At 41.3% G+C, this 25,671-nt stretch overlaps 1 protein-coding gene across 1 annotated transcript in view; it reads right to left on the reverse strand.

Moving 5' to 3' along the window:
• MAD1L1 (mitotic arrest deficient 1 like 1) overlaps nt 1-25,671 on the reverse strand; it is a 355,712-nt gene that overhangs the window by 296,486 nt on the left and 33,555 nt on the right. Inside the window, exon 10 of the mRNA XM_066329740.1 lies at nt 23,308-23,394. Coding sequence (XP_066185837.1) covers nt 23,308-23,394 — 87 coding nt within the window. The remainder of the gene's footprint in view (nt 1-23,307; nt 23,395-25,671) is intronic.

The following is a 25,671-nucleotide window of genomic DNA, read 5'->3' on the forward strand; positions in this document are numbered from 1 at the left end:
GTGCCAGCAATGCACAAACAAGGAAACATCTGATATACACAGGCTTTTCTCAAAGGCAACAGGGATACAGGCAGAGCAATAATGTGCATCTGACATGAGAAAGGTTTGACTGAAATTAGTTCATCACTGTAGAAAAGCTAACTAGCATCAAGCTGTTCTAGGCACCAAACAACAGATGAACTGGAGACCTGATGTGTCTGCATGAAACACTGTGTATTTAAAGACAGTTACTATCTGGATCTTCAGAAAAAAATGTCATTTAATTGTTATGGAGGGAGAAATATATTTATATCCAACCCCACTGACTTCAATTCTGCACTGCATTGATCCAATCCACTCTGGACTTGGTCTGCTAAATGCCAGCTTTTGATGCAGCTGAGCTACTGCAATCGCTCAGGGAATACACAAAGCCATTAAGTACACACCTCTTGTATTGTTATTTTTACCCAAAAAAAGAAACAGAGGTTTAATTTTGTACAAGGCCTTCACATCTGGCAAGGAAAGGTACAACCTCTGAAGGGAAAATAAAGGAGATATACCAAATGGCTCTTTTTATCATAGACAACCTTTGGAATCATTTGGCAAGGAGTCAGTTCTGGACTTCTTCAATCCTGTGAGAGAGATTAAAAAGGAATAAAAATAACCTGAATTAACTATACAGGATTAGTGAAATCCAACAATCTCTTGGGAGTTGAGCTTTGGGCTCAGAAGAGGTGCAAACAAACTCAGCCCCAAACACCAGCATAAGAAAAAGTCTCTTACAAAGCAAAAGATACGATGCAACAACTCTCCAGAGAAGAACAACTGAGTGTGAATTTAGCCAGTGCTACTATTACTATCCATCACCCTCTCAACCTAAGGGAAACAGAGAGCAACACAATAAATATACGAATGTTTACCGAGCACTTGGAGAACTGTATGATCTTGTGATGCAAATTAATCTCTACTGCTTGGTCAGCTCATTTAACCCATTGAAACTCTGTCTCAGCTGTCTCATTTATAAAAGAACTTTTGCCAGATAGGAGATTTCAACACTCCAAACAGTTAAACAACTAACAACCATCAAACTATACTTACCAGAGTCCACTCAGGAAGGTTTATCATTCCTTCCTGCGTTCCCCTACTACCTGCTTTTTGGTACCTACTTGTTTGTTACAGCTTGAATGAAATTACTTTTCCAACTAATTAAGATAATAACTCCTCTGTGGATTTGTTTTGCACCTGAAACAACACAATAGCTCTTGTCTCTGATGGACTCAGGGTAATAAGGAGCCAAAGAGCAACAAAACTACCCCAGAGATAAAATGTAATGTTTTTAGATCTAAAACACAGTATTAAGGAGAACTAGTACAGAAGAGAGGCAGCGTGAAGCTTTGTGATGTACAGGGCTTTCCCTCAGTTTTGTGGGAACAGTTCTTTTTCCAGTGAAACTGAAGGGTGCTCAAGGCAGACACAAGTCTTCCAAGATTTATGATGCACCCAGCATCACCTCAGGAAGTTCTCAAGCAGAAAAGCAGAAATGTCTCATTTTCATTATCTCTTATAGTTCTTCAGCACTAAATACAACCACAGTATTGAGGCACCAGCAGCTTTGAGGAGGAACAGACAAGTACTTGACTCCTTTGGTTAAACAGCTTGAGCAAAACACACTCATTCTACTCCCACTTTTCTGAAACAAATTAGATGTGAATAATTAGATGAGGGTAAAGAAAATCCAGCTCAGTAGTGAGAGCACTGTTTGAATGTCCATCTTACAGCACTCCCACTGCAGTGATTTAAAAGGGGAACATCTCCACACAGAAAATGCTTTCATAGGTCTGCTTTCCAACAAAAAGTCTATTTAATTAAAAAACCTCTCTTTTTAGCTCCAAGTGAGAAAGGTCTGCACACATGGACCTGAGCATCTTCTGCTAAATAAAGAGCACATCTGCACAGATCACGTTTTACGTGCTGCTTCCCAAGGATTCTGTGTTTGCCCAAAGCACCACTTCAAGAAATACATCTTATTGTTTTGGAGATTCATCTAATTTAATTGCTTATTACATTTCACATATTGCTTTTCTGGGTAGAAGTGATTAATAGATACACTTGTAGGTATCCTCCTCCAGAAGTTCTCCAACAGAACGTTTAGAATAAACAGAACAGCATTTTCATGGCTTCCCAAATTTAGTGTTTCTCCCCCGCTATAAAAGAGTAAAAGTTCACTTCAGAGGTTACACTTCAATTTCCAACAGGTGAGCACACATTCCAAGAGCTACTGCAAGAGCTCTACAGCCTTTTTCTTTTTTAAACAACAGAACTGTATCTGACATTAACAAAGCCATGCATGTTGTGGCAATACTTGGCAGTATTCAGCACATTTTTAAGGGAACAGACTGATTTTTTAAAAGTCAGCAGTGAAAAGTGGAGGTTATTTTTGGTTGCTGGCACTTAGCTCAGCTCTAGCTTCTTGTCACTTTAGCTCCCCATTCTGCCACATGAAGCAGGTGGATCCCAGTGGCAGCACTGAGGCCACCAGGGAAGAAACCAGAAATTCTGGGATTGCCCCAGAGAACTGAGACAAGCCCAAGGGATGCAGAAGGGAAGGAGGCCACAGAAGAGGGAATATTTACCAGAAGTTATGAATCAGCAAGAGGCACTGCAAGATCTTAGTTGTTAATTTGAAATCAAACTCAGCCAACCCCAATCATAGGGCTCTCTGAAGGATCAAACCTTTCTTTCTCCAATGCCTGAATTTCTCCTCTATTGCTTCTGTCCATGTATCAGCCCCTTGGTGACATTTCTAAAGCTCTCACTTGGAATAGAAAGCAGATGTCAAACATCCCAGCTGCAACCACAACCCTGATGTGGTGAAGCAGGCCATCAGACATGGATGAAATGGCCATTTAGAGCCAAAGGAAAAGGAACATTAAAATACAAGTTAAAGCTAAAGGAATTCAGTTCAAAAATACAGAGTAAATTGAGTCCACCCACTGCAATAGTCTTTTGCAATTTTCTGCTGCAAAGTTCTTTATAATTAGCACAACACCAAGCATGTTAATCCTCAGAAAAATCAATGGATTCAACTTTGGAAGACACAAAGTGAAATTCTCCATACTGAAATGTCTCTCTTTAGCTCCACAGTCATTAAGAAAAAGAGGGTTTAAGAAAATCAATTCTGGTCTTAACCTGCTCAGTCACAGAATGCATGTCAGGAGAAAAATACAAGTCTTTTTAAACAGCTGTTATTGAGCAGGTGCCCTTCCAGGCAGCCTTCTCTGACCATGTTAAATTACCTTATGCACACACACAGCATCAGATACTTCTGTAATCCACAAAACCACCTAACTAGCAAAGCTCAATTTCCTTTGGACTGTGGTTGTACATCTAATTCCTGCCGTACAGTAATAAATCAAATGTCCTCCCACATCACCCTCATCAGCCCTACATCGCCCACACTTCCTCTCCCCTCTCCTCCCCACACTTTCACTCCAAATTCTGTTCCTTATGAACGTGTGGGCTACAGAACACACCCTCCTTCTCTTTGCCACTGTCAAACTAAATAGAGCAAACCAGCTGTCTCTGCTTTTGGCTGGAGTGAAAGCCATATCCTTGCTCCTTCCTCTGCACAAGACTCCCTGGCTTTAGAAGACCCGTTCCCCTGTCTGGTGTGACCAAGGTAGCCAGAGGCTGAGCAGGGAGGGCCAGAGGCCAATGAACTTCCAAACTCAAAGTCTAATGAAACTACTCCAAAAATGATTTTTCTTCTATTCTTAGATAAAAAGGCTGATCTGATACCCTAGGAAAAAATCTGCAACAATGCAATCCATTCAATGCAAATACCTCAACACCTCTGCATCTGTTTGCAAAAATGGTATTAAAACTTAAGTCTAGGACAAAATGTTCAATCATCCAGTTAAACAGAAAGGTTAAAATCCATGTCATCTACAAAACAACCTGGTTTAGTGAAAGGTGTCCCTGCCCATGGCAAGGGATTGGAACAAGATGATCTTTGAGGTCCCATCCAACCCAAACTTTTCTGGGGTTTTATGCTTTACCCAAACCTCCTATTATCTGGAAACAAAGGTACTGGTCTCAGCATGACAGTCCCAAACCAGATGGAGACTGTCCACGCAAATGAATGTGCACCATGTCTTCTCTTGGAGACACTGAGAGATGGATGGATAATTTAATTAACGAAAGGACAGAAAAGCTTTGCACAGTTAAATGCCCCAATCAAATCCCATCATGAATAACAGCTCAACTGTCAGGGTACCTAAAAGGAAAATGTCACTTCCAGCATCTCTTTGGCAGAGACATAAAAATCAAGTATCTGTGTGGTCCCAGTCAATGGACTGAGTTATGGTTATATGAGAAGCTCACACATGTCCCCCTGTGTCTGAACTTGTTCACACCCCAAAAACTGATAACAGCCCTGAAAATAAACCTGATCACAACACTCTTCCTCAAGAAGGTATTTTAGAGGAATAGCAGCTGTTTGGCCATGATCAAAGATTTCAATAGAGATCATTAATCTTGATTTTTTTTTTCTAAAGAACTACCTTCTTCCAGCTCTCCTGACCAAACTGTGGTTATCAACCCATCTGCACCTTGTCATGTAACATCTGGTAAAGATAAGAAAACAGAATTAAGTATTCATAATACTCCTATTCATAACACACATCTGAAATGTGACTGTCTATGCAAACTCCCGCCCAAGCTGCAAATCCTCAGTTCTGAATTCACCATTTCTGCTTACCCCAAAGGCAGTGCAGCCTCCCTCTGCCCACAAAAAAAACTTCCTGCTGCCACAGTAGGTGTGATGTACCTCACTGGAACAACAGACTGCAGCTTTCTACTGCCCCTCTCACCATGTCCTTCACCAATGGATTTCGTATTTCCAGAAACCCAGGCAGGAACATATTTATTGCATGTTTAGATATAAAGATGTTAAGCAAGAAAAAAAAAAAAACAACATTTGAAACTGGAAGAGAAAGAAGTTGCCTTTGTTTCCATTCTCCTAAGAAAGTCACAAAGGAAAGGTTATTTCTAGGGAACTCTTCAGCTTATGCCATTATTTGTCTCTAGTATGGGTTTAATATTTTTGCCTGCAGTACACTAAATTATGCTTTTTCTTCTTCTAGTTCTACCAAGTCCAGTACAAAAGAACTTCATGAGCCAAACCAGGCAGGGCCCCTTTAGAAATGCACACAGATGCCCATTTTAAAAGAACATTAAAATGCCACAAACATTAATCAGATGAAAATTACTAAACATTCTTCTCATTAAAAAAAGCTCCCAAACAAAAGGCAAACTGAAAACTTGGCCCAGTAAATTAAATACCCCTTGCCATTTCCCCCCCATACCTACAGCACACATCCATGCATAATTAATTTGGTCTAAGAACACTCATTCATTTCTACTTTTCCAATATTTAACTAAACTACTCATTTTTCAATTGTCAACCCATCTAAATAACTTTGCCAGCAGCACAGCTCATCTCTTTCATAATTATAAGAGATACCAAGAGTCTCCTTTCATCTTCCAGTGAACATACATTTAGCTGGTTTCCAAATACCTGCTGCAATTTGTTATCCAGGCTGCTTCTGGCCCCTGGCAGTCTCTTTTCTGTAATTCAGCAACATTCTAAGGATCCAACAATGTCCTGTTCAGTGGCAGCACAGAACTTTTTTTAAGATGTTCAACTTGTTTCCTGGTACCAATGAAAGTGTTTTTTTCCAGCCTTTCAAACTACTGCTACGTATCAGCAGAGTTTTTTTGAACCACTGAACGTAAGAACACATAAAATGTTTTTTCTTCATCTGGATGTACAGCCAGAACATCCTTCTGGTGGGCTCCTTACTAACAGCTGGTTTAAAATTCTAGAAGACACACTCCATTTATTAAGTAGCTTAAATGATCTACAGCCTTTTGAAGCTGCGTGAACTATCATTGCTCAGTCAGAACTTGTTCTGCCTTCCATTTCCAATCACCTTCAAGCTTAAATTTCATTCAGCACACTCATTTCCACTTTTAATATGGCCAAATCAAGGGAGCATATGGATGTAGTAGTATTAATAAAAATGGAGGCACTCTCCTCTAATGGTGTGATCAACTAATCAAACCAGAACTCGTAAAGCCAACATAATGAAACATTATAACAGCATTATAAAAGACAACAACCCATCTTTCAGTATTTGACAGCGCTGAGAAAAACTAATTACTAATAACACATCACACCAAACAAGAAAACATATTCTCTGAAAAACAGTTTATGGCTCCTGGTCAGTGTCTTTCTCCTGTCAACACATTGAGTCGTTTGTTAGCTATTAACTCCCCTGTGTGTTCACCCTTAATGCTGTATTTCTTATCTTACAAATCCTATTGACATGAAATCTCTCTCCACTTTGTACCGAGTCTGTCTTCCACTTCTGCCCTATTAACTCGTGTCAATACAGCAAAGGGAGCAAAAAGAAAGCAGCAAAGTCAATAGCTATCCGTCACATTTCTGTGCAGCTGCTGCAGTGAAGAGGAACCCACGACAAAGGAAGTGGCTGCACAGGTCAGAAATTCAGCTGCCCAGTAAATATGGAGCACCCCAAATATTCAGAGAGAAGACCACATGCCGAAGCAGAAGCTGCTCCATCTCCTGTGCATTTGCAAATGAAAGTGTCTCACAAGACATGCTGTCCTTGTTTTAGGGAAATTACAAGCTGTGGTGGGATTTGCCAGAGAGTCCCACTTCTCTCCTATGCTTTTTCTGCCCTTCTTGCAATTGCATTTCTCTTACTAAATCACAAAGTACCTCTGGGAATAAAGGAAGGCATCATCACTGAACACTTAACTGGACAGGATGATCTCTTTTCTCCACCAATCCCTGCAACAATAGGAACACTAGAGATCTGAATTCAGAACAAAGAAGAAAGCATTTATCAGACAGAATAGCAGAGATTAAAGCATTTCTCCCTCTGATTGAATGACCACAGTATCACATTCCCTCTGCTCCTGCTGCTGCAGAGGAAGTGATTGAGCTCTGGCACAGGGGCCTTGCTGAGTGAGGAAGGGGGCAAATCCTCTCACCAGAATTTTAATTTCCTGCTCCTGGAACCAGGAAATCATTACCCAGTGCAGCAGAGAAATGAATGCTACATCACGTCCAACGGTCTCCCTGCTGGCAATTTCTACGTGAGAGAGTTTATTTCAAAGAGACTGGATAAGGTATTGCAGACCTTTAAGTTACATGGGACCCATGAAGGGCTGAAAGAACTAAGAGACAAAAAGAAAGAAATGAAAAACAGGAAAAAATGAAACTGTGAACACAATTTAAAGACAGATGGAAAGAGCCTGAGTGAAATCTGTGACTTCCACTGTGGAGCAGTAAAACACATTAACTCATCTTTCCAAAACACATGCTGCAAAAGATATTATTTTAGTCCCTTTTACACACTCCTGGGCTGCACTCAGTTGAGGTCTCTCAATTTCCAAGGCTCATTTCTCCTTTCCAGTGGACAATGTTGGGGATGCCAGGAAGAGAACAAGGTAAGATTCCGAATGCTGGATTGATTCCCATATGAAGAGCCTTGTGCCTCCTCTCCAATTCATGCTGCTCTGTGCTGAGCAGAGCTCACCTTGCACAGGGACAGGCCAGAGGCACAGTTTTTAAATTTTCTTTTTGATTTCTTTTTTTTTTTCCTGCTACAGAAATCAAGAAGCAGTGGAAAAGTTTTGAACACTCCAAAATAAATCTGTGCTGGTTCCCAGAATGATTAAATGGATGCTGTAAAGAAATTATTAAAATAAATTCATTTAATGTGGTTCTGTGTCCAAGTTCTCTGACCATTAGACCAGTTGCACAAACAAAAAGCAAACTGATTTATCAGAGCCATTACTGCCAGTTTGCAAAGTGATTCAATTTACATTGAGGTTTCAGGTTAGTGGGCAGAGGACTCCAGTGTGCCAACTGTGCCTCAGATAGACACCGTGTTCCAACCAGTTCTGCTTTTGTGACATCTTAGACAAACAGGTCTAATCATTCTGATGCATTAAGGGGCTTTTCCTCTGGTCCTTTTAAATGGAAGCAGCAAAACAAATTGCCCCTGTTGTTACCCGGGATAAAGGATCCAAGCAAGGGTGCTCTGCCTCAGGCTCCTTGGAGCTCCCAGTCTGTGCTGAACTGAAGGCTGGTGTAAAGCAGCTGCTGAGACACAAGTTCAGGATGTGGGAACTGAAGCTGTCACTTGGAGAAACCATCATAAACATTTTACAGGAACATTTACCAACTGTTAAGCCATGATGAAATCAGAACAGACAAAACCACAGGCATCAGTTCTCAAACAGAGTTAATGTCAAAAGGTATTAAATGAAGCTGTGACCCATGTGGAGATCAGACACCAGCCCTGCCACTCTCTGAATGAAGTTTCAAAGCCAAATGCTCAACAGTTAAGAAATGTCAAACACATCCATGGAACCATCCCCCAGTAACTGCCTCCTACTTTAGCTTTTAATGCAGCAGGAGTAATTAACCTCCTGGAAGCAGATGTATGAAATCATAAAGACTTATGGGTTGCAGGTAGAATAATTGCAATTAACAGATAAACTAGAGCTGGTCCTCAACAGTCGGCTAGAACTCTCCCAGCCACACCATATTGTACATATATTTATATATATATATATATATGTGCAGCTAGACAGTGTACAGAACTTGCTGAACCTTTTTATGAAAAGGAAAGAAACAGCCTCCCTCCTCTCCTCACATTTGGATCGATGCCTCAAAGCATAAACCAGCTCCTCAGATGAAAGGAAAAGGAGGAATTTTTTTTAACAATGAAATTCATTCTCAGCTGTGACAGGTTGGGGTTTTTTATTTCTGCACTGGCTTCACTAAGCAGATGATCCTGGAGTTGCAGTTTAAGCCTTTCAGTGACTTGCAAGCATCCTCCCTGAACTAAATGCATCACTGCAGTGGACACTACCACTCCTTTCTTAATTTTTATGACCTACTATATTAAAACCAGTTTAAATGTAATAAAGTATGCAACAGTTACGGCTACAAAATATGGGAGGGCCATAAAATTAGCCAAGCATAAAGGTAAGGGAGTCTTAGGCATTCTCTGCTCACTTTCCAGCGACAATATACACAGAATTGGCATGGACTACAAAATCAAAAGGAATTTGAATTCAAATTAAAATTCTAACAACCTTTTCTCCTGCCTGCTAGGGGCACAAGGGACATTAACACACACAGACTCACTCTTCTGCATTGTTTCCTCAGGTTTTCATTCTCACTTTCCAAAATTTGTTTATCAAAGTGCTGATCTGAAATATTGATGATTTCCTCTCATACATGGCTTCGCTCAGCTGCAGCTGCTTTGGCAGTAATGACACACTTTTTCTCTTCACACTCCACCCCTTTTCTGCAGAAGCTGGAGTTGGAACGTGTGATTTTTAGAATCACAGAATATCCTGAGTTGCAAGGGACTGACAAGGATCATTGAGTCCAACTCCTGGCCTTGCACAGACAACAATCCCACCCTGTGCATCCTTCAGAGTGTTGTCCAAACACTCCTTAAGCCCTGGCAGCATTTGGGCTGTGACCGTTTCCTGGGGAGCCTGGGCAGTGCCCCAGCACCCTCTGGCAGAAGAATCTTTTCCTGATATCCACCCTAAAGCTCCCTTGACACAGCCCCAGCCATTCCCTGGGTCCTGTCCCTGCTCACAGAGATTGGAGCTGTCCCTGCGCTGCTCCTCAGGAGGAGCTGCAGCCCCAGTGAGTCTCTTCTCAGTCTCCCCTTCTCCAGCTGAATAAACCAAGAGACCCCAGCCACTCCTTGCACGGCTTCTCCTCCAGACCTTTCACCACCTTCACTGGCTGCTCTCTGTTTTTTCCTCACTACATACCTATAAAATGTGTAAGGCAAACCAGCAAATCCACACCAAAGCAAAACTTTGGAGTGTCATAACAAATCCCTGTTGCAATGCCAAAACAAAGCTGTTGTCACAACTGCTCCTGTCTCTCTGTCACTCCAACAGCACAAGCATGGACTGTACAGGGGACTAAGGCAGCATCTCCTTGCACAGTGGTCTATTCCAGGACCATGGAATATTGCCAGCTTCTTCTCTTCCTTAGGAGGGTTCCCACTGTTTTCTTAATAGGATGTTATTTGATGAATGGGATACAAAGCTCATTGAAGCAAAATGAAATCTACCTGCTTTCTCTCACGTTTATTTTTGGAAGAATTAAAAAAAAATCTTGGGGCATAGGCAAAAGCTTTAGGATTTGCAAGTGGCACAAATTGCTCTTTGAGAAAGCCCTGCACAAGCAGTGACAAAGATATGCCCTGGTAAATTCTGTCACAAGGTTTGTTAACTCCCACCAGCCAGAGGACAAATTGTGCTGACTTGCTTAACATTACACACAAGTCCTGGGTCAAAATCAGAGCCCAGAACAAAATTGCTTCCAAAGGTCCACTGAGTTTTGAATGTTTCTGCACTTCCGTCTTACAGAGGTCTCTCCATTCCCATCCAGCCTCTCCCTCTTTACCTGAAGCAGCTTTAACACATTAAAAAGCACCACATCATTGACCACAAGCAGTAACACAGATCCTTGTACACACTTGGGGAGAACATAAATAACATTTACTGTACTTCAGAGAGGCTCCAGGCCTCTGGTGTAAAAACACAGCAGACACACAATGCTTACACCATCAGCCTCCTTATAAGAAAAGCTTTTTTACAAGGCCCTGGTTCATCTTTGCTGCAGGACTTCTGTTGGTCCCAAATTTTCTGCACTTCACCACTGACCTCCACAAAAGCCTCTCCTGACACTGTGATGAGCACTCAGTGGCCTAAATCCCAGTATGGGAATATGTACATGGTTCTGTTTTGGTAACAATCAGCCAAGTCTCATGGATTTTATATGCCCAGTTCTCACATGTTTCAAGAATGTGCTTCAATATCTTGCAGCAGAGACAATGACGGTGGTCCACTTCTTTGAAGTAAGGTAACTAGAGAAGGAACTTATTCTTTAAAAGTACAGTGAAAGAAAATAAATTAAAAATTAGCTTGACTGATCAAACATGGTACCATCTACACCGAGTCCTTGGCTTGATTCACTTCTTTAAGGACAAGAGGAACTTCTTCAAAGTCTGTACACATTAACAAAAGATGCCACTCACTTTATTTTTAAAACATCAAAACAATGAAGTCTGAGGCTGTCTGACCAGGACTGCTGGGTTTGCAAGGAGAAGGACGCAGTAACTTCTGTCAGCCTCAATGACAGCTACATTATCCAGGGGAGCTGCAACAAATCTGCTCTCTCTTGCTCAGTTCTCATTCTGGAATTAGATACCCGTCTCCAGAGGATTGGAAAGGAGAAACTACTAAAACTTCATCCAGTCTCACTCTCCTGTGTTCAGTTCAAGACCTTCAACATTCATTCAGGGAAGATGTGAAGTAATTACTTCAACACGACATTAAAAAATCCAAATTAAAAGTGTGCAAAAACTGAGGAATTTCTGCTTTGTATGTGACTTGTATGTTGGAAACCAGGCCCACAGTTCATCACTCATAAGCTTGCCACTGAGCCACAGATTTCTCAAGGGAGTCAGAATGAATTTCAAGTCTCCTCTGCCTTCAAGTACTAATGAATACTTCCATAAGTTCAAGAATGTCCCTCATCCTTGTTTATACACAGAGCCCTCACCTTCAAGCAGCAGCTTGGTGAGATGACACAGCCTGGGTGCTCATCTTCTCCACCAGGAGAAGCTCTCCCTGCAGTTCAGAACAAGCCTGTTATGAAGTCCTTCTGAGAAAGGGCACATTCTACCAACAGCAGACCTGCATTCTGCTTTGAGGAGATGACTGGAATGCATTTTCTCTCTGCATAAAGGCATTTCCTTGGAGGCATCAGCAATCCATGTAAATGAAAGGTTTCCAAAAGGTCACTGGCAATATAAAATGTAATTAGCTTAAAAACAACAAGTATTTTTAGGCACTACTCTGCCCCAGGTTATCTTACTGTTACTTGGGTTTTTATAATCACAGTTATTATCAGCATTTCCCCCCCTTTTGGATGTAATCAGGAGAGGAAAAAAATCTGACAAATAGACTGTTAAAAGACATCATGTTACTCTCAAATAGGTGTGCTAGAGACTTACCACCCATGGCAGTGCGCAAACTGCACATCATGATTCCAGGTAACACAGCAGCAGGTGCACTTGTATTAACAGGACACAATTTAAAAAAAAAAAAAAAGTTAATTATGCTGCTGTTAAGTCCATAATTGACAACAGATTTTGCCATGAGCACCAACATCCCACTTGGTATCTGCAGCTGGCCTTGCCCAGAGCCAGCAGAGCCCACAGCACTCAGAGCAGGGCTCAGGGAACAATGACTTGATCCTAGAAAGTGTTGGGACAAACAAAGCAAAACTCATTCAGCAGTCACTGTATTGGCAGTTCAGACTTGCTGCTGCACCTGAATGCCCACAGGAGATAAGTCAAACAATAGAGCAAAATTATTTTATTGACAGTTTAGAAAATAGTATTTTCGGCTAATATAAAATTGAAGTTCTAGTCCCTTAACTGCAAGGCTGACAACCCAGTGCTGAGTCAGTGAAGCACAAGATTTACTGGGATGTGGCTCCAACAAAAACATGACACACACTATTTGCTTTCAAGTTCCTTCTATAAGGAGAAAGTTCATTCTACTGATTGTTTGTCTTCTCCAAGTACCCAAACCCTGCTATCAGAACAAACTGGACAATCTCTTCCTCATGGGTGCTAATAGCCCTTCCATCTCCTCTCATTCCTGTCCCAAGTGTGCCCACCACCTTCTCTCTCAAATTGTCCAATTGATTAATCAAGTTAAACTCAGAGCAATTGTTCTCAACCTGCATTTAGCTCGAAGGCTTTTCCCTCTCCATCAGATGGGAGCATTGGCTGTGTGCCCACACTCGTGTCTGTCTGCTAATCTTATCACTGGGGCTAATAAAAGGTATCACTTCTCCTTACAAACCTGGCTCTGCTGATTCTTCTGTGAATCATCAAAATGCACTCTGACTTCAACAAGCTCCAATTCTCACACCGGAGCAAGATTTGCAGGATGAAAAGCAAGGCGATGAGCAAGTTCAACCCAGTGAATTGGGAGGAGTGTGACACAGCCAGACAACCTGAGCTGCAATTCTATCCCTGGTGGCACAGGATTCAACAGCAGGGGATGGGAGCAGCCCTGCTCCACACTCCCAGCTACCTCAGAAAGAACTACAAAGTGACTCCAGTCTTGCTCTTTAAGTAGATAAAGATGCATCAACATAAATGACACTTTTGGTTTTAAAAAGTCAATGAATGTATTATCTCGGTAACAATTTTTACCTCCAATGCAAGGTGCACAAAGAGGGACCTTTTCATTAGGATAATCCATGGAAATCTGCTTTGTCAGTAGAGTCCCATAAAAAAACCCTTCACAGCTTTTTTAAAAGCATATGCTCTACTTTATTAGTTGTAGATGCTTTGGACTGTATGTACTGCAGCTGCCATAGGCTAGATCTGATAATCTCTTATTTGTACAGTCAGAAAGGACACATTTTGGTATATTTCCATAAATATTTCAAAAGCTTTCTCTGGCTGAGAAACAGAGAGCCTCTTCAGTAGTTATTCCAGTCATAAGAATTTGATTGTTGTTGCTTGAATAAAAGGAAAGCTTGGGGGGTTTGTTGTGGGGGTTTTGATGGGATTTTTTTTGTGTGTGTTTTTTGTTACTGATTTCCATCTCTTAAAAGTGAGAACATATTTTAAAAGTTATGAATATGGACATTGTTTTAAATATTGAAAATATGCAAAAACAGCCCATACATAAAATATGACAAGGAAATTACATTTTGCTGGAACACTGTTCTGAACTCAAACAGAGCACCATGCCCCAGCCTTCTCTCTGACCACACATCCAGCCCCAACAGGCCCCCTGAATGTCACATCCCACCATGGGTTAAGGGAAAAACAAACCAAAAACTAGTCAGCAGCAAAATAACTGGACCAGTAGGATGCATCCCTTCTAAACCCATCTCCTTCCTAAGGAAGGACACATTCCTGCAACAGAACGACTGCACTGAGCAATTGTCAGCATTTCTTCTCTTCTGAACAGGGCACAGCTGAGCCACTACTGCCTGAAAACCAAACACTGTTTCAAAGAGAGACAGAGCAAGAACTGACATTTCCCTTCTGTGATGCCCATGCAAGAACTAATAAATTGGTCTGACTTTGGGAATTTAAACAACGAGAATTTTTTATCTCATTAAATTTTCTTCCACAAGAAATCTTGTGGACAAGGCTGGAGAAAGGAGGAAGCACCAGCAGGGCATGAACACAGCCAAGATCTTTCAAATATCTAACATAAGACTTTATCAGCACAATATCCTAAGACACTGTGCTTGAATTGCCTTGACTCCTCCAAACCAACTTCTCCTTCTTTAACCAGATACTTCAAATGTATTCTGATGCTTCACTAAAAGCTGCACCAGAGCTGCAGCAAAAGGCACAGCTGGGGCAGGACGATGCCCCAAGGGTTGGAGCACGTCTCCTACAAAGACAGGCTGAGAGCTGGAGTGGTTCAGCCTGGAGAAGAGAAGGCTCTGGGGAGACCTTACTGCGGCCCTCATGTGTCTAAAGAGGGATTATGGAAAGGAGAGGGACCTTTTATACAGGTAGAAAGTGATAAGATCTGGGGCAATGGTTTTAAACTGACAGAGGGCAGGTTTAGATCAAATGTTAGGAAGAAATTCTTTACTCAGAGGATGGTAAAGCACTGGAACAGAAAAGTGCTCAGAGAGGCATCCCTGGAAGTGTTCAGGGCCAGGCTGGATGAGACCCTGAGCAACCTGGTCTAGTGAGTGGCATCCCTGCCCATGGCAGTGGGTTGGAAACGTGATTTTTTAAGGTCCCTTCCAACCCAAACCATTCTGTGATTCCATGATTCAAGCTCTTCACAGGAAGAGTTTCTGAACCAGGCATATTCACATCAAGATGTTCTACAGCTTCTTCTCTTTCCTTTCACTTGTAGCATTTTTTAGCTAATTGGCTCCAGAATTTATAATGCCGGTGACAGCAGCCTGGCTGTGCAAGGCAGAGGAGGTGGAGGAGGAGGGGAGGGAAGGCAGAGCAGCTGCCAAGGCTGCCGGCACCATCTCCTGTCCTCAGCCAGTTACTGCAGAGCCCCAGCCCCAGCTCGGGATGCTGATGCTCAGCCAGGCAGCTCAGGGTATCTTATGCTTAGAAAATATCACAACTTCGGAGGTTTTCTGCAGACTCCAGAAAAAGCAGGAATCCAAATATGAAGTGCAGCTAAAACCACCGAATTTTGAAAAGGAGCAAATTAAGCAGCCGAAGCGGGGGGGGGGAATGCAATTACAGCAGAAAAAACTGTGTTTCACCATTAGCATTGCACAATAAGAAGGTTTGTCAGGCACCGGTTTAGCCTACACATGTTCACATCCGTCAGCATTTCCATGATAAATCCTAATTTTCGCCATTGTTGATCACATTGAACTAAAACTTGGTATGCAAGTTTTTAGCACAGATGCTCAAATAAATTATGCACATTAGTCATTTAACTTTCAGAGCAGCAAGAGAAAGCTGCTTTTTGGGAGGGGGGTTGACTGCAATTTATGACAAGTTTTTTTTTTCTTTTTTTTTGCCTTACACAGCTAAAAAAGACAAGCAGCTCACTTCTCAAATAAACTTTCCAAGCAGTATGTCTTTTGTATAGATGATAAAATTTTGACAGTAGGAGAGTATTTATGACTAATTAAAAATGCCTTCCCACCACCACCAGTGATATACCTTCAGTATTTTGCTCTATACATTCACATGTGCATACAAGCAGCCACAAAGAATATTAAACACATAATGAAAATACCAATAACAGCAGCCTGAAGGCAGCAGGCAGTAGAGAGGATGTGATCCAGATGAGAAATTGTTCGAGAAGCAGTTAGTTATGGAGCTGAACAAAGTGTACATGCAGATATGATCAACTAATTGAGACATCCCAGGCCAAACAATCTATTTTTCAGACATAACCACATTCTGTGCAGTATCTGAACTGACACCACTTTACAGCAGGTTAAAAAAATCCTATAGAATTCACATTTACCTTAGTAAAATGTCTCACTGCATTCTGGCTGTCCTCATCAATCTGCTCAAAATAAACAATATCAACAGTACCATAAAGTACTTTAGAAAAATCCATAGTCTACGAAACTCCTGTTATTACAGCAGCTACAGTAGGTGTTCGAATAAATGAGTATAAAAAGACAGAAAATTCATTCTGCATTCTGGCACCAATCTTCCTCTGGCTTCCCATGACTGCTCAGGAAAGCTGTATTGCAGTTCTGGCATTACAGATTAAGAGACCAAACTGTTAAACACGGACCTGTTTATGTCTTCTCATGAAACACACAGCTCAGGAGCCATGGTCACTACTGTCATTTTAAGATCCTGCATGGGAAAAAAACAGATGTGTATTTGGGGGAGAAAGGAACAAAAAATTCTGAACAGGATAGGAATTAATATGTTTTATTTGCCTTAAAAACAGTGAGATGCAGAGCAGGCAGGATGTAATGTCTGTTTTCATTCATGAGGTGAGAATGTGAGAAACTCGTGTCACCGGATAAAGTGACTCAGCACCCAGGAAAACACTCCACAAACTGAGTCCAGACTTCCTGGGCTCCATTCATCTTCCCATTTATGGAACCACCCTGGTGACTTCAACACTGATTCCAAAGATATTACCAAACTGACAGGCCCTACTCTTTCCAACTCACTTCTAATTTTTCAAGGCATACTGCCACGTTGCAGAGGCAATAAAAGACAAATCCCTCAGAACTGGAAATCTTAAAGCACTACAATTCCCAGAGCTCTACACAAAGCTTGGCAGCAGGCTGAATATATAGTTTTACATAATACTACTGGTTTCAAAGTAGAATATTTCTGTACTGCTGCCTACTGCACAGCTGAGATTACAATTCCTCCCTTTGTATTCCTATCACAAATTCAACATGGATGTGGGGCACTCTCCTTTGCCCACCAGCCTCCTGTAAATCATTAATTTGATCATAGCATCCCTCCACTAAGAATAGTGAAAATAGATAATAAGTTTTGACTGCTAATTACTTCAATATCCAAATATTCATTCTGGTTTCTGAGAACTCTGGACTAGTATTACGATACATCTATTTCATAGAGAATTTTTAGGAATTTTAATCTCGCAGAAGTGAAAGATTTAGAGTGTAGATGTGAGTCATGCCCAGGAGAGATGCAAGGCAGATTTCTCCTTCCCTAACTTTTACAGTGCAGCTCCAAACACGGTGTCTGCTGTACCACACACTACTAAGAACAGCCTGTGCTTCCTACCAAATTAGCTGGTTATTTTTACACATTCTTCTGGTCAATAATGCCCGCTGCTACCAAGAGAATGCTGAATCAGCATCTCCAGATGAGCACTAACAAATGAAAGCCATCGTTCATTCCAGTAATAAAGAGATGCACAGACATCAGGGATGTTGGTAGGAACACCCAGGGTCAATCATGAGCCTGGAACAAGAAGAACTATCAAGAATGGAGTTAAACAGCTTCTAAATTTTTTTTAATCATTAGAAGTGATCAGAGCACTGAACAGAGTGCTCTCACAGATTATTCCTGAAGGTTTTCCCAGAAGCACAGTCAAATAAAAGGTAAGAAACCAAGTACTAATATTTGTACTGGTTTTGCACTCTACAGTCTCCTCAGAGCTCCAGGCTGAGAGGATGGTATCACTATAGCTTTGTCTATCCCCTCTAGGCTGCCTTTTTTGGCTTTTCCTACATATTTTCTTTTTAAATACAGAGAGAATGTTCCATGAGCTCCAGAACCAAAGTTGCCTGGTTTCCTATGGATATCTCTCTCAAATGGTGACTCCTGACTCAAGCAGACTTTTTTCTCATACCAAAATTACACAAAACAAAACATGGAAAGCATGAAAACGATGCCAACAACATTACCATGGTACTCTCAAATGGCACAAGCCTTTGGAAAGCATGGAATAGCAAAAATGATGGACCAAAATGACAGTGTGAGGACAGAGCTCCCTCAGTGCTGCCTGATCTCCAAAGGAGCCCTCCTGACAATGGGACATTCCCAAGGATCTGTTTCTTGCAGGGCTCTGATCCCTGACATGACCTTAGGGCATGGCCTCAGGATGGAGATCCCCTCCTGGAGATGGAGATCTGACTGCCTTAAACTTGCTGGAATTCATTCTTTTTGAGACCTCCACCATCTGCCAAGCTTGACAGAACACAACTTGCAAGTTCAAAAGTGTAGGGTAGGCACAGACAAATCTCATCTACATACACACACAAAGCACAGTAATAAGCCTCACTTCCTCAGGAAATCAGACTAAAAATGGCACAATCATGAAAAGCAAAGGTCTGGGCAAAATCCCATGTTTTTCAAATTGGAAGCAGAAGTCAATGTCTTGGCTAAATTATTTTTTGCCTTCCTATTTTCTGCTAACTATATGATAAAAAAAAAATAGAGACGCTTTGTATCTACCTAATTAGAATCATGAATAACCAGATGTTGCTTTAGAAGCTTACTATATGAATATGTAGATTGGTCACTTAATGAGACACTATCAGCACCTTCTGGTATAGAAGTGCAGAAAAGATGCATTTTGGAGAAAAAGGAAAGCAGCATCTACAGTCATTTCTTCATCATCTCACTCTGTAAAATGAATGCAGAACCTGCCAGCAGTTAATATTGCCCTGAAGCACTGTGAATAAACATTTGTCTGGTATTAGGTACACAGACACTTCCACGTATAAATCAAGGTGCAATGTGCCATATAGATGAACAAAGGAAGAAAAAAAATCTCTACCTAGCCCTATATTAGACATTAAGTGCTTCTTTTGATCACAAAATAACTCATAAAGCCTATTAAAAACCTAGCACTTCTCTGTCAGATAAAAGACACTTCACTGTAATTAAACTCCTGTCCAAGTTTCCAGAAGATTAGGGGAAGAAGTCTGACAGGCTCTATTTGTTTTTGTGACTGACATTCATTGGGACATCCAAGGAAAAGAGAGGTCGGGCAATAGATTTACAACACTTCTGAGTTAACAGCACTCATGAAGATGGACAGTTCTGGGCTTATCATCACTCATTCAATTTTTTTTTAATTTAAAAAAAATCCCTGCTGCCCAAGTCTAAAGCATTTTCTGTTCAGTTTGCAATCTACATTCCCTGGTCTTCAATGATTTGGGGCTTTATTTCATTTTAAGTAACAACACAAACAGCAGGTTGTTTGGGTAAATCAGTTTTACATGATTTATATAAATAAAGGTGGTAAACAACCATGTCTCTCAACAGAACTCCGTGAGCACTTGCAGCAGGAAAATCCTTTTTCAAACACATTCTCTGTGTCCCTTTTCCCATATGAAACAATATGTCAAAACACATGGCTGGGTTTGACACGAGGTGACGGCAATAAGCCATCAGCTCCAGGATCTCAACACCAGAACCAAAGATCTACTGCTCTTCCATTTTCCCTTGTGTCTTTCATCCTGCCCAGAACCAACTTCACCTATGTGTTTCCTTGTTTCTGACTTCCCACGAGACATCTCAAGGTCCAAAGTCAGTACTGCACTTAGACCACAAGAGCAAAAGTAGAAATGATCACTTTGGGAGGAGCCACAAGTAACCATTTTCATGGCCTGTCTTTGAGAAATGCAGCAAAGCTCCAGCCACAAAGCAGCATCATTCCTTCACATGAGCCATCTCATAGGACAATATTTCAAATTCTAGAATACTCTGCCAGGATTGCTTGAGGAAATCTCTCCAAATATGCAGATATGAAGCAGGCACAATAAATATGCAGCTTTTCTCACTTTAAAAATAGTGTAACTGCTCCATCATTTCTCCATAAGAGAAAAGCTTGTGAACCACTTGGCTGATTTTCCATATTCCCAACTCCATTTCAGTGCACCACACCTACAGCAGTCACAGCTGGGGGGAAAATGGGCTTTAACTAACAGTGGCTGCATGGTTAAACTGACCCACTAATTAAACACCTTCCTTCCATCACCTTTTCCGAAATAGCAGAGCAGGTACAATTCCTGCTATCAAAGTGGCCTTGAGCCAATCTTCTTTTGAGCTTTTGAACCTTTGGATTGTTGTCTTTGCTCTGCAGTTAAAAAGCTCCACGACACTTCCTGCTGCTGCTGCTGAAAGTGTAATTTACTCTATTTATACGACTTCTAGCAACACACTCCAAAGCAGCACTGAGAGTCCATCACACACGATTAATGGCACTTTCAGCTACATTACTCAGCCATCCTGAAGTTGCCAAGAGAAGCGAGTTGCTGCCCATGTGTTCAGCGCTAAAGTGACCCTCTCCTCTGCCCCATGCTGGCACCACAGGAAGGTTTTCTCCCCTTCACAAAAATAGCAAGCTCCGAGGGAGTCTACACAGCTCAGAGGTGTAAACAATCACTGTTAAAAGAAATTGATTTAAACCTACTGCTCAGGAAATTCAGTCCTGTGGTTCTGTGTCTAAAAGCGTCCAGTGTGAGTGATGGAGCAAATAGGATATGCATCATCATTTGATCTCTGGGAGGCCTGGAGACACTGGCAATGGCACAGGCTACACCAAACAGATTGCAGTGCAGATCCCCACGCTGCAAAGGTGGGTTTGTAGTGATGTTGTCTCTTTGTGGTGGGATCACCTCTATTGCCTTTTTAATTACACAGTTTTTTTACATACACCAACAATGACTCTAAAAAATAAATAAATAATAAAAAAATAGATGGTAATAAATGGAAAGCAGGTCAAGAATGCAAAAATGAGAAAAAAAGGAATTTTCTGTTTATTGAAGCCATTTGGAAAAGGTGTTTATCAACCATAACTCCTCATTCTAGATCAACTACAGGACACTGGAAGCAGAAATAGCAGCTGGCAAGTGGCTACCCCAGTCACTGAACAGTGTGGGAAAGCATCACTGGGAATACAAACCAAGATGATCGCAGTGTAAAGACACAGAGAGAATAATCAGCTTGCAAACTGCCACCCCCCACCTTCCAGGCACTCTCCTGCCTGTGTTTAAAAGCTTGGGGATGAGCACACACACCCACTGCACAAAGACTCAATATCTGCCACATAGGGAAGGGAACCATAAAATGTTCTTTACCATGACACTCAAAAATCTCTTCTACTAAACACAGTTTTGCACTGTAGCAACAGGTGAGCCAGGACTATCTGTGATTCTCTCCTTCACTGCCATAAAAATAAATCCAGACACCAACTTGTGATGATGTTTTCTTAAGCATCTGCCAATTCATTAATTTTAATGGAGGAAACTTAAAAGTGCTTAGGGTAGACACAAATTCTGTGGTGTTTGTACTGCACGTTGCTTTGTACACACATAACCAACTGACTTTATAAATCAAACACTGTACTATCAGCACCAAAGACAACATACTTCAACTAAGGGCAAAAGAACCTGTGGCTGAAAAAAAAAAACAATAGAAAGCTGAAAAAGTGCTGGGCTCCATCACTAGAGGGAGGCATGATCACATATTAAGTTACTCTAATACACAGACAATTCCAAACACAATTACGAAACAAATAAAAGAGAAGATCATCACCTAAATTCGGAAAAGATTTATGGAAAAGAGAAAATCAGGTTTGCTTCCTTAACAAGGTTTTATTTCCAAAAATTCAAAACCTTCTGCTGGGAACTTTCAAATCACCTGTAATGAAAGGTTTTTAAAAATTTATCTTATTGCCTTCTTTATAAGACAGAATAAGGTATGTGAGAGAAGAAAGTCAAAATTATCAGCTTCAGAAATGACACACAGCATTGCATCAGGAAAATGTTAGAATTTTAATTTGAGCAGCTTTACAGCCCATTTAACTTGAAATCAAAAAGTAATTTTAATCATGTTTTTATTTTTAAACTGAATTGGCACAATTATATCTAGATGAACAGGCACTACCAAAAAGCTGCTTTTTCAACAGACGATTCCCCTTGGCCATTAATAAATTGAAAAAAAAAAAAACAAAAACCAATGAATCAGTAACTCAAACACTACCATCATTCTTTTCTTTGATCATTTAATCAGTTGTAGGTTTGAGGGTTCACTTGGTTTCTTTTTAATATTGTTGAGTTTTTTTTTCTCCCCTGTAAACTTCACAGCAAAAACCACAGAACAATTTGGCTCACTCCTGGGCATTTACACTCAGCCAACCATTTTACAAGTGACTAAACCATTTCATTAACAGCAGCAGCACAGCCAAAGTTTTAACACCCTGCTTGAATCCTGCCCATCATTAAGAAGGTGGAGCCCAAAACACGATCAAATCATCTCTTGAACCAAAATGCAGCATCCAGTTCAGGTGACACATCAGGAAATGCTGCCCACAACAATCTAAGTGTGCCCACCCAGAGCTCAACACGGCATTGACTGCTTTACATTGAGAATTTTTACCCCAAAAGCTGAAATTCTCCACACTCCTGTTGCTCAGCCAAGGCAGCTACAACCCTGCAATGCAAACAGCCCAGGGTCTTTTTGAAAGACAGAGGTATTTAACAGAGGGCTCCTAATGTGTGGAATCAAACAGGGAGGGAAGCAAGAAGATGTGCGCTGAGGGTGAGAAGCACTGTCTGGCATGCTGTAGAACTGTGCTCAGAAAGGCTGTGGAACCAGTACAGTCTGGAAAGTTTAGCTCTGGCAAATTCATTTCCCCATTACACATTCACTCCCACAGGAGGGCAATGGTTTAAACACCCTCGTGTTTCAAACACGCATCTCACTCCATAAACAGACTGCTCCTCTCAAAGCCTGGCAGTATTTGGCCACCAAAACTGCAAACATCCTTTTCCTTCACCATCTCTACAACCTGGTACTTTCAGCAGTCAAATCACAGTCCTCAGAGCTCCTACTCCCTTTCCCATACCCAGATGGGTACTTGGCACATTTTGCTCTGTGACATTTCCTTCCCAGATGAAATGGTCTGGGGAAAGCAACCCTCTTCCCCTTGAAAACGCTGTAGCTCATAACATAAAGCTTGATTTACTCTTCATTGCATCACCCACAGTTATTCATCTTTTCCTTCCTGCAAGGATTTCAGTAAGCAGAAAGCCCTTTATCAACATGTGAAAGAATAGAAGGTGACACAGAAGGCTCCACGGAATATCAAGGAAATATAAAGAGCTGGTCTCTCACTTTGCAGCCCTCGTTCTCTTTCTCTGTGCTTTAACATAGCAGGGTCTTGCCACCAGCATCCCCTCCTGGAGTCACTCACCTGCTCATGAAGGTGGAATTCTGCTCTTTCAGGACAAGCTCCCGCTGCTGCAGGGCCACAATTTGCCTCGAGAGATCATCAGGTGTCCTATGCAATTAAAACAAAACAAGAACTTGTAACGAATCATTGGTTGCAAATCTATATTCCATACACAGCCACAAAACAGGCCTCACCAAAAGCAGCTAGGATTTCCTGAGGCCAAACCTGTTGCAGTCCCTCAGAACAACACAGAGCTGCAGCCTGTCCAGTTCTCATAAAATCTAAAGTCAACACTGTATGAGCACAGGATTAGTAGTAAGAGGGTAAGAAAAAGAGGAAATAAATCTAAATGCAGACTGTACAATTCAACAACTCTGGTTACTGCTGAACACCCTCAGAGTGTAGATGTTCAGGTACATCATAGGTGACTCAAAGCAGTGTTCCCACAGAGCTACCAGAGTGCTGACTTCGGAGTTCTTCACACACACCACGACTCCAGAGCCACAGGAGAAAAAACCAGAATCCTTCAGCTCTGGGAAACGCTTCAGATGTCACTGATAACCTTTTCTTGTCAAAGAGATCAGAGATTTCTACAGACCCGCTAGCAATGACTCCGCAGTTGTCAGAAATAGGTTTATTTTTTCATCAAAACCAATGACAAATGCTTAAAGGTAATGGAATGGGATCAAGATAACTCCAGGCTGGCAGTTCCAGAGACCACATCAACAGCCCCTGCAGGAGGAAACTGTTCTTTCGGAGGCCTCCCTTTTAAGTCATAAAAATAAAAATTTGTCTTGAGCCATCAGAAAGTTTTTCCTACCCTAAAATAGAAGCATTTCTATCACACTTCCCAAAGGAAAGGAAGCTGGAAAGGGCATCCCTGTATGATCTGGGTACACACATCCCTTTGCTCCACCAAGATGCATCACTCACAAATGGGAAGAGTAAACCAGACCTCAGAAGGGCTTTCCAAAGGGTGCAAGTGGGAAGTCAGTTCTGCAGAAATCAGTGAAATCTGCAGAAAAAACAATCTATCCATCGTGTCCTCCAAACAGCAAGTCAAGGTTCCACTGCTGCTGGCAGATGAAACTGTACCTGGTCAGAGTCTACAGTATTGGAACACAGCACTGCAATGAGGCTGCTGCCACTCCAAAAACTGAACAGGGAGAAGTGCCTCAAGCTTGACCATTGGATTCTGACTGGATCTAGGACTAGAGAAGCCCCTTCTCTGATGAAAATACTTTCCAGGCAACTACTCACATCAAACAAAAGACATCACTTTTTCTCTTTAATCACCTGTCACTTCCAGTTGAGTGAAAATTAGTTAAATGCTGAGTTGGTGCAGATAGGATTCAATTTTGGCAATCCCAACTGAAAGACTCCTGCATTTCACTTCCAGAATTATAAACCTTTATCCTTCCTCAGCAGAAAATTTTGAGGCCTCTCATATCACTTGTGTTACATCCGAGTCTTAATAGTCAATATACAATTAACAGATGGAAGTGTTCTCCCATCACACAATGGATTGCAGCAAGAAATCAGGAAGGACATCACACTCACTAGCCAAGGGAATTATGAGAAGAAACCAAGACACAACCGGGAGATAGCTTGGCTAAAATATCTGAAAATAAAATTCCGTCAGCAGACACAAGTCAATTTTAAGCCAACGTACATCTGGATTTTCAAATGTGTTTGCAGCAATAAATAACATTTCAAAGTTTTGTAGCTGAGCCTGAAGAGATCCTTAACCTGAGCAGTTCACCAGCTCTTTACTGAAGGCTACCAATGGTTGGGCATCAGAGGAAATGGGCCAAGTCAACAAGGCTCTGAAAAATGCAGTTCTAAGCTTCTAATAAATCACCCAAATATAGCAGATTTATCATAGGCATAGATAGTACCAGGCAGCTCTCTGGTCATGTTGAGTGCCAGCCCCCAACATGAGTATTTGGTCCCTGAATCAGTGAAACAATTTCACAGATTCTCTTTTTAATGTACAAAGAAAAGTGTATCTGCCTTGATTTTTTTCTCTCTCTCATTTTTTTTTTTCTTCAGAAATTCATACCATAATCTATTAGGACTGAGATCAGGAACTGAAATTATTCCAGTAGTAAAATGAGAGAGTACTATAAAAGCCACAGATTTCTAGTAATGACAGCTCCTGACTGATTTCCAATAAAAACCAATCATCCTCATCTGTTCAGCCATTCAAACCAACAATCAGTGTCCAATCTCAGTTCCAGCAATTGGCAGCTTTAAGTTTACACTTCGTTCTGGACAATGCTTTACTGGCATTAAATAGCTTTTATTATTTTATTTCTTTCTAAGTGGAGCAGCATAGATATGTAACAGAAAACAAAGTCCATGAGTATTAATCCCCTGTAAAGA

This window comes from Sylvia atricapilla, chromosome 15 (assembly GCF_009819655.1).
Source record: "Sylvia atricapilla isolate bSylAtr1 chromosome 15, bSylAtr1.pri, whole genome shotgun sequence".
Taxonomy (NCBI): Eukaryota; Metazoa; Chordata; class Aves; order Passeriformes; family Sylviidae; genus Sylvia; species Sylvia atricapilla.